Source organism: Electrona antarctica (genome assembly GCF_951216825.1).
Source record: "Electrona antarctica genome assembly, chromosome: 7".
NCBI classification, from domain to species: Eukaryota; Metazoa; Chordata; class Actinopteri; order Myctophiformes; family Myctophidae; genus Electrona; species Electrona antarctica.
This window is the reverse complement of record NC_136812.1, coordinates 21,493,540-21,503,539: the sequence shown is the minus strand read 5'-3', so window position 1 is coordinate 21,503,539 and position 10,000 is coordinate 21,493,540. Positions and strand designations below refer to the sequence as shown.

Sequence of the window (10,000 nt, the reverse complement as noted above, 5' to 3'; positions counted from 1 at the left end):
AATATAGAAAAAGTCTGGTATTCAAAATGTAGGCCTACTTGAGTAAAAGTACGAAAGTATTGGCATAGAAATGTAGACCTACTTAACTCTTTGAGAGTTTCAAGGATTTCTATATAGTTTTTAGACTTCTCTATGGCAGAATGGCGTTTTTGAATGATTTATTGAAAATTCTCTGTTGTGAATGTGTGACAACGAAAGACCTTCAGAGAAAGCTTGGCTTGTCTGCTTCCAGGAAAAAAATGAACTGAGTTGATAAAATGTTTAGTTTTTGTGTTGGAAGCCATTTAAAAGAGCCTGCATTTACACTGGGTAGTGTTTCTAGGACAACAAAAAAAGTTATGCCCGGTTGAAGTTTTATTTTCTAAATAACTTTTTTTCTGCTGGGCGTACATAGCCATGCAATATCTCATTGTAAAGGGTGAGTTGTCTAGTTCAATTAAAATAAAATAAAAAGTTTCTCACATGTACCACTGTAGATATTTTGCCATCTATAAATAGCATGGTCAGTCATGATCAATCTGACCTATCCAGCTAAAAGTCCCCCTAGCTCTGAAATGGAACATCATATAAACTCAATTCTTTTTTGGGGTAAAATTAGACATTCTAACGCACATTTTGATATATACCATGTTTACATAGTCTTACCAGTACCGTGTCTATTCATGCATGTATCTCAAAAACCTGTTGTGAAAAAACAGTTTGGATAAAAAACACATCCAAGGACATTGTTTTGATATGACTTTGTGCCCATGATATGTATCAAAATATAGACTTGAATGTATACTGTATTATAACAAAAAAATTGGGTTCTTACCATCTACCGTTACAGAGTAAATCACAGTTGAAACTCGCTTAGTCAAACCATAAACCTCAGAATAGTGAACAAAATAGCCATGACAGGTCTAACTCATTGTAAAAGCTTGTCTTTTATTTTTTATGACTACTAACATAATACAATTATAATAAATATTACAGAAAATAAATAGGCCTACATACAAAACAGTTGTCCCCAAACTCCCCAGTGTCCCCAAACCACTGCATTCCAGTTGTTCTTGACGGTGTGTGTGTGTGTGTAGGCTAAATTTAAAAAAAACAACAACTGAAATGAATGAATGCATCCGGTTCAGTGTCGGAGAACTCCATCGCAGTCTTGACTCTTCGTCTTCATCATCCTCCTCCTCCTCCTCCTCCTCATCTGATGCCAGTTCTAAATATATAAAAATAAACATTTAGCTGTAGTCAGCCCGGCCAATAGCCAGTTGGGGGGGGGGGACGTAGGCTATCTGACATCATCGTCATCATCATCATCACACGGAGACACACTAAACAATGTACAGTCATGACTGTATACAATATACAATGAATGCAATTATCATGCAAGCTCAGACGTCAATGAAACGTCATACAGATCTTATATAATACGCTACTGTTAGCTTCACTCCCCGTCCCCCCTCCGATCCTTGTAGCAAGGATCGAAGTAGCCCCATATGTGCCCTCTCCCTACGCTCATTCTGTAGCTCCGAGATGAGCTACAGAATGAGCGTAGGGAGAGGGCACATATGGGGCTAGGATCGAAGCAACCACGCGTTGCTTCAGTAAACGATGCATGTTTGTTCTCCGTCTTTGTAGACAGTAAATAAAAGGAGCGAACATTACTCTAAAGATCAGATCGCCTATAAGGCACGCTACAATAGAAAATACTTGTACTGCCATGCGTGCATGCCTGCTACGATACATTTGTACTGCACCAACCAACCGATCGACACCAACCCCCCCTCCAGCCATTATCCAGCACCAATGCACCGACCAACACCATTAGCCAGCACCTTTGGTGCTGGCTAATGGCTGGGGGCCATCGTGGTGAGTCATTCTGGCGTCATGATCTGACTAGTAGTAGTAATTATCCAAGCATCTATTTGTAGCGATCATCTTATGATTTCTGATCACTATAGAAGGGCATTTTCTACAATAAGATTACCTCAAAACATTCCGGGTTGATCGTCTTCTTCAATGGTTTCCCGGTATAGCTCATCGGACGACGATGGGGAGACAATGAAAAAAGGAGGGAGGGAGCAGCGAGTCTCGCTGTAAGCACTGGACCAGGGCTACTCCGCCTGGAGAAGGCGACTGGGACGCGTATGGATCAATACTACTACCACAAAACTCGCTCAAATAAATAGTACTGCTTTCAACTTTTTCTGCTAGAAAATCGCTCGGGCGAGACGGCAAAACAGGCAAAACAATGAAAACTATGAAGACTCCCTCTGCCCCCACTGTTTACAGGGGGTGGGACCAGCTTCCAATGGCAACACGTACACGTGTGTCACGTGACACGGGTTTTCTGGGTAATGTAGTTGGAATATAAGCTCAGGAATTTAAACAGCGCTTCGGAGCATATTAATATGTTTAGATTAATCAAAAAAGAGAAAGACGCCAATTGGCGTCATTGCTCATTTACGGAATTCTGATGAAGACGCCAATTGGCGTCTTTGCTCTTCTAAGGGTTAAAGTATCAAAAGTAAAAAAAGAAGTACTCATTATGTATGATGTCTCATTTCAAGCTTTCAAATGTATAAACATCTTTTGAAAATAGCAGATCTACGAGGTCACAGTGTGTTGTAGATCGTCTATTTTCAAATGCCCAAAATGTATATGGGGCTAAAGTGGTTACTGTATGTTTTGTAATAATAATCAAAATCTACAAAGTAACTAGTAACTAAAAGTTTTCAAATAAATGCATAGTGGAGTAAAAGTACAATATTTGCCTCTGAGATGTAAGTAAAAGTACTGGCAATTGGAAATACTTGAGTAAAGTACAAATACCTCAAAAGTGTGCTTAAATAAGTACAGTACTTAAGTAAATGTTACTTTCCACCACTGCTTGATAGGGCCATTGTAATTTTCACTAACCCCACTGAAACGCATCACGTGACGAGCGTATAGTGTTTCTTTCTGTTGTTATCAGCATTATAAGGAGCGATGCAACTACTAGGCCCTGGGAATAGATTTATACATACAAGATGAAATGAATGGAAGGAAATGTATGTCTGACACCAGCACTGCCAACTTGGCCTCAGTTCCTGAGGAGAATGCCAGCCAGTGTCACTGCAGAAGAATGCATTCCTCAGACATAAATACACCTCCTCAAAAGTATGCTAGTCACCTGGCCTGTAGCCTCGGAAACCCAGACGTTTTTATTTCCAGGGAGAAAACCTGGGGCCTGGGGACCCTATGCCTCAGCCTGGGAACCCTATAGGGCTGCAACATTATGCACCCCGCTATGTTTAACAGTAATTATAATATATTATTATCTTTGTTTTCACTCTGCTGTACCTACATCAAGGGAAGTGATTACATTTGGGTCCCCACAATTTGCGTTCAAAAATCCCTGTCCAAGTGGATCAGTTTGGGATTTTGTATTAAGGTATTAATTGACTAATCAAACTTTAAAAAAAAAATGAACATCATGTTCGCTGAGATAATTCAATGGACACATATCAGATGCCAAAGTGATCCCATTTTTCCACCCCGAACTACCCAAAATCCAAATCTGATCCACTCCGATAGGGATTAAAAGTTTTGAACTCATGGGAGGGGAAATTCTGATACAGCTTCGTCATATCAGGCAAATGGCTGCCCAGATGGTACAGAGGGGATATTAAGGGTTAAGTGTCTTGCAGACTCTTGCTCAGGGAGTACAGGGACACAAAAGTTGAACTGGCAACCTTCCGATTCCCAGGCGGCCTATCTACCCGCCTAGCTACAGTATGGCTTCCCCTAATTAACTCCTATTCGTTTAGTACACACACCTCCTCAATATATTGTCATTACTACTTACAGAACATTTGTTTCAACCTGCTTGGAGTTGGAGACAGTTGTGTCAGGAAAATACTCATCGAAAAATAACAGACCCAGCTGTTTTTCAAATAACAAATCTGTGTTGTAGGCCTAAACTATTTATGTGTGTGTGTGTGTGTGTGTGTGTGTGTGTGTGTGTGTGCGTGCGTGCGTGCGTGCGTGCGTGCGTGCGTGCGTGCGTGCGTGCGTGCGTGTGTGCGTGCCCGCATGTGTATATATGTGTGTGTGTGTGTGTGTGTGTGTGTGTTTCTGCAGTACAAGGCCTTATTAACCTTGTCTTTTACTGACATTCTTCCGCTCTTGCCCTCTTTGATCTCCTCTCCCTGGTTCTGTTCTTTCAGTTTTTTCTAGCTCTCCGTGCGCGCACGCACGCACACACGCACGCACGCACGCACGCACGCACGCACGCACGCACGCACGCACGCACGCACGCACGCACGCACGCACGCACACACACACACACACACACACACACACACACACACACACACATTTGATCCTAGGGCAGCTGCTGGCCAGCTTGGCTTACATCAGTGCCAGTGTGGTCCTAATATCACACACACACACACACACACACACACACACACACACACACACACACACACACACACACACACACACACACACACACACACACACACACACACACACACACACACACACACACACACACACATATTACATACAGTACTATACACACACATTCACTGAGTGGTGAAGTATCACCCACTGTGCACGTCATCGGCTCTTGGCCCCGGCTCAATGAATTATCATTTTTGGAAAGTTTCAAAGTCGCTCATGCATTTCATTCATCAATGGTTCAATTGACCACACCTGTGGGATTTGAAACCCAGTCATTTATTCTTATTGAAGTGTTGATGTATGCTAGCATGTTGGACTGTTGCATAGCTCAGTGCTTCTCAAAGTGGGGTCCGGGGACCCCCAGGGGTCCTTGGGGGGCAGGCAGTCCCAAGCAAAAATAGTTGATACAGCATCACAGTCCTTTTAACCACTTTATCCATTTATATATTGGCTATTCAAAAATAGTTGATCTACAAGCTCACAGCACGTCACTTCGTTCCACGCTGCAAGCTTGTAAATCTGCTATTTTTGAACAATATCGAAAAAGTTCGGAAGTTTTTTAGTCTTCTCTTCGGTGGACAAAACATTTTCAGATGGGGGTCCGCGGCCAAAAAGTCACTTTCGGGTGCAAAAACCCTTTTCCTTTTTATTAAGTATTAAAAAGCGCTTCTGACTCTTAACTTCATTGGGACCTCAAACTGTTGGTCAAACCACCTAACTCCAACTCAGTCCAAATCCAAATCAGTCATTCTAATCAATGATGGACATAACAACTATCCCCACATCACTGGTCAAAAACCTGCCAAAAAACTCCACTTGAGTTCGATTTGGGTAAAGTGATGCTGACATAGGAGTCTATGTATAGGACCGACAATTTCAAAGTAACAATAGAAACTTAGATTATTATGTTGTTTTAAAAACGTTTTTTTCCCTGAAAAGTTAATATTTTGTACATGATTTTATTGATTTAGTTGGTGTTATGGTGTTATGTTATTTAATTTGATTAATTTCTCCGTTATCTCTCTTTGTCTCAGGCGAGTCTCTCAGAGTGTGCATGCACAGCGGTCCCAGCTGCTGCACCAGTAAGATGGAAGACAGCTATGTGGCTGCCGTTCGCAGTGAGACACAGCAAAAGATGAGATCCTACAGCTTCGAGCTCAAATACTTGATCACTGGACATACCAGGGCGTACCGCGGTAAGACGAGAGAGAGAGAGAGAGAAGAGCAGCGGGTCCCAAACCTTTTCAGCCCGAGACCCAAACTTACAAAAATGCATTAAAGGGCAAGACCACTTGGGACTTGGATTGGGTTGTGTATCTTGCCTTGTCTTGTTTTTTTTAAATAAAAATGTTAACATTCTGTTGATTTTATTAGGAAGAAACCCAGACTGGATCCGGAGATGGATCCAGATATTCAAATAGTAAAATCAACAGGAAGTTGACATTTTTATTTTGGTGATAAAATATTGTCCATATTGTCTGTTATTACGTGTGTTAAGTGTTAAAAACTTGGGGAGCAGTTTCGCTGTACAATGTAAGTCAACGAGGAGCATATTTTGAATGATCAATGTCTAATCAATGCAATGGAGCAACTATTTTACACTACAACCCAAACCTCTACCAAAGTGGTCTTGCCCTTAAGAATGAATCACTATTTTAAGCCCTATTTGAATCATAGTGGAAATAGCCTATCCACAAGCTCACGGTTGGTTGTGACTTATGAGCTTATAGATCTATTTTATTTCACTACTTTTGAACATTTCTGAAATATTTCTGGAAAAAAATTGAAAAACCAAAAAGAAACCTTTGTCGAGGGAAAAGGAGGAAATGTACTTACGAGTCACGACCAATGAAAACGGGTCTAGTGACCCAAAATGGTTTGAAACCCTATGTTTGGGAAGCACTGCTTTAGAGGGGCAAAACGTATCAGCATGTCAGTTCTATAGATAGATTAGGATGAATTCCGGTGAAATTCCAGCCCATCTATTTTTGGGCAACGATACAAACGGCTGAATGAGAGTGCAGCGGCTAGCTATACATGTTCTAATTAGTGTGCAGTGTGCACTCAGACATGAGGCTGTGTTCTTTCACAAACAGATTCACTAGCACTGAGAACAGCGTATGTCGGGCAGAAACCTGTTATCTCCATTTTCTTTTGTAAATGAACGCCGCCCTACTTGAGCACACTACTACAGCGTCACACAAAAGCTTCAAAAGTAGCAGATCCATAAGCTTGTAGATCTGGTACTTTTTTTAGTGTTTTAATTTGAATCCTGAAAAGTAACAGTTTTGGACAGCATTACGAGGTTTCCCCCCGACAGACAATATGTACACAATGTATATAGGTAGGCCTATAATTGGTATACAAAGAAAATGTAATGAGCAATAGTCGTTTTTTTTAGCGGTCTAAACTTAGCTTAGACGTTAATTAGCAGTTTTTAGACCGTCTATATATAGAAGTTGAAACAACGTTGTTTCAATGTCTAATCTAGGCTATAGACCGCGAAAAAACTTTTATAACCCTTTTTTAGATGGACGTCTAATAGCCTGAAAAATGCTCAGTGAGGTATTGCAAATGTGCAATGTGAACTTTAATATATTTGCAATCCTTTGAAAAGGCTGGATAACTTTCCTATTATTCCTCAGTCTAAACCCCCTTGACATGTTGGTATATTTTCAAACAAAACTCTTTGTTAAATTGTTACATCTCAACTTGTGCATGCTTTTCAAACAACTAATAATCTACTGCATGGATGGGAGCCAATGTTAATAATTGAGCAATTAAGACAAAAAATGTAGGTCAATGTTGGTAGCCGGGGGGCCACAGGCCCAAAAGCTCAAGGGATAGAGTTTAACCTGTGATGTCATGCCATACTTTTTATTTGTGTTTATCCCAGATGATTTTCAAAAAAAAAAAAAAGTTTGCAACTGGAAAATGGGAATTGAGAGTTTACATAGTAGGCTACTAAACTTTCCTTAATTATCTGCATGGTTTTAGTGGATATATATGATATATCTTCTCCATTATTAAGGTTATTGTAGCGGTCAATAGAGCATTGCAGTCCCGCCCCCTTTCATGACGACGCCAGGCCCAGGAAATGATTCCCAATGCATTTTTCCCATAGACATTTCAAAAAGTATTTATTTAAAGACGGTTACGCCGCGGACAAAGCCAACTCGAGTTGTGACAACTAATGACAACAAACACAATATTTTGGACCAAACAAATAATTACAAAGAAGAAAAACAACAAAAAAAGTGTTGTAACCTGCCGTTTTTTTCTTCTTTTGTTGTTTGTTGTCATGATTTGTCACAACTCGAGTTGGCTTTGTACGAGGCTTAAAAGGTCTTTAAATAAATACTTTTTGAAAAGTCTATGAGGAAATGAACGGGGAATCATTTCCTGGGCCCTGGTAGGGGGCGGGACTGCAACGCTCTATTTGTATGGGGGTGGGGAGGGGGGCGGGGGTCGCGAGACATGGCCAAAGCTTTTCCGGTGGTCCCCAGCCAAAAACGTTGAGAACCCCTCAATGGCAACATTTTCCAAATTTCATTATGCGTTAAGTAGCATGTGACATGTCAAACTAGTAGGTTTTCATGATTCTGAATCTATTCCAATCATTAGTTTTACACGAAAAACACTCCTTTGGCTAAAAACAGCCATAGCCACTTGCCCAAATGTGCCCAAATGTGCTGACCTCATCACATTTGTGCTAACCGCATCACATTTGTGATGACGGCTAAGGCCGTTTTTAGCCCAAGGAGTGTTTTTCGTGCAAAACTAATGCTTGGAATGGATTCAGAATCATAAAAACTCCCTAGTTTGACATGCTACATAAAGCATGATGACATTTGGAAAATGTTGCATATATGTCTATGGTGTGGTTGTGGTATACTAATGGCCCAAACTTTTTTTATGTGATGTTTCCGGCAGAGCAGGCCTCTTATTCTGTGGACCCTAATGACCAAATTAATAGAAAAAACACAAATAAAAGGTACGGTATGACATCACCTGTCCTCTAAAAGTTTGGGCCTTTGGCTCCCCTTCAATAGATCAGTCAGGCTGTCTTTGCATCTCTCATCATTAGTATTTTGTTGGTTAATCTTGAAACAGTTGGTTTGTTTGCGCTAGTGTACTCCTGTTTATTTTGTGCGGCGCCACAGTGGCTAGCCAAACAAACAACCAATGTTCGATTGACTCTTTGAGCGAGCGAACTCTCAGTGAGAGAAGCGGAAAACGTTGTTACTACTCTCTACACCCTTTCACTCTCTGTGTGCCTCTCTCTCCGCCTGTGCTGTAATAAGGTTTTGTTCTGGACCAATGAGAGAGTGAGGGCTAGAGAATGTTTACATTCAGTGTGTATCCCGGGCAAAGTGTTGTTGCTATGGGAAACAGCCGGTCTCTAACAGGCTGCTCTGAATAGGAGGAAGAATACTCTGCTTGTCCACTTGTCTCTCAACACTATTCACTAGCATGCCTGTGCGCGCATGTGCACGTATGTGTGAGTGTGTGCGAGTGTGTGTGTGTGAGTGAGAGAGAGTTTGTGAGTGATGCTGAATATGACTATGAGACATTACAGTAGCTTTTCTCTCAGGTCCTGCCACCATAGACTGCGTTGTTGTGTCCGCCAGGCCAAAGGCATGGCAGAGACTTTGTTTTGTACTCTGTCTGTCTGTCCGTCCTTCTGTATGTGTACAGCGAATCTCCGGCACTGTCGGCTTGGGGGGGGGGGGGCAGAAGACAGCCATGCAACAGCCATGCAACAAGGTTGTGTCATGAAACCATGTGACTCCCATTGGAAATGCATAGTTACTGCACTTATGCAGCCAATACACAACGACTATTGCGCAGCAAAAATGGAAACGGTGCTAGACCATGGCATGCACAAGCACTGGTCGGGGACAATAAATAAATAAATCCAGGAAAAATCCCCCAATAGTGCGGGACATTCAGACCCAAATGACCCCCCTTCGGCGCCTATGATCCTGATTGGCTAAGATTGTCATCTAAGGTTTCCAGGTGTGGCCCGTTTTGAACAAAATGCCACAAATTATGAACGCAGTGTCCAATTGTGGTGAAACTTTGCACACACATTCGCATCACGTTGAGGAGGAAATGCCATATAAAGGGTTTTTTAAACAAAGAGGTGCCAAAACTGCTACCACGCGTAGGAAACAGGTTTTCAGATTACATAGCCTTTACACATTTTCTTTAATGTCACCGTATGTGATATAACAACCTTTAACGGACACAATGTTTAGAAAGCCTTTTCAACTGTGCTATCAATTATATATTATATCTTTCTTTATAAAAAGAAGAGTTGGTGAATGGCACTTTAAGCTGAATTATTAAATGAAAACCTTCATGACACTGATTTTCGTTAACAGCTGAGTCTAACTGAACTCTGTGGCTCATTGATTGAGGGCCTGGGCCAACTGAGACATGCCCAGTGGGGCTGTAGTCAAATGCCACCTTGAGAAGGCTCTATTTACACCCAGCGGATTACTGTTAGGATGGTAGGGGTGCGTGCGTGCGTGCGTGCGTGCGTCTAGTGTATGTT

General features: G+C 41.5%; 1 protein-coding gene across 1 annotated transcript in view; it reads left to right on the top strand.

The window, feature by feature from the left end:
• LOC306926161 (glypican-5-like) overlaps positions 1-10,000 on the top strand; it is a gene marked incomplete at its 3' end in the record, with an annotated part of 62,590 nt that overhangs the window by 804 nt on the left and 51,786 nt on the right. The window contains exon 2 of the mRNA XM_079505424.1: positions 5,475-5,636. Within this exon, the coding sequence (XP_079361550.1) occupies positions 5,475-5,636 (162 nt within the window). The remainder of the gene's footprint in view (positions 1-5,474; positions 5,637-10,000) is intronic.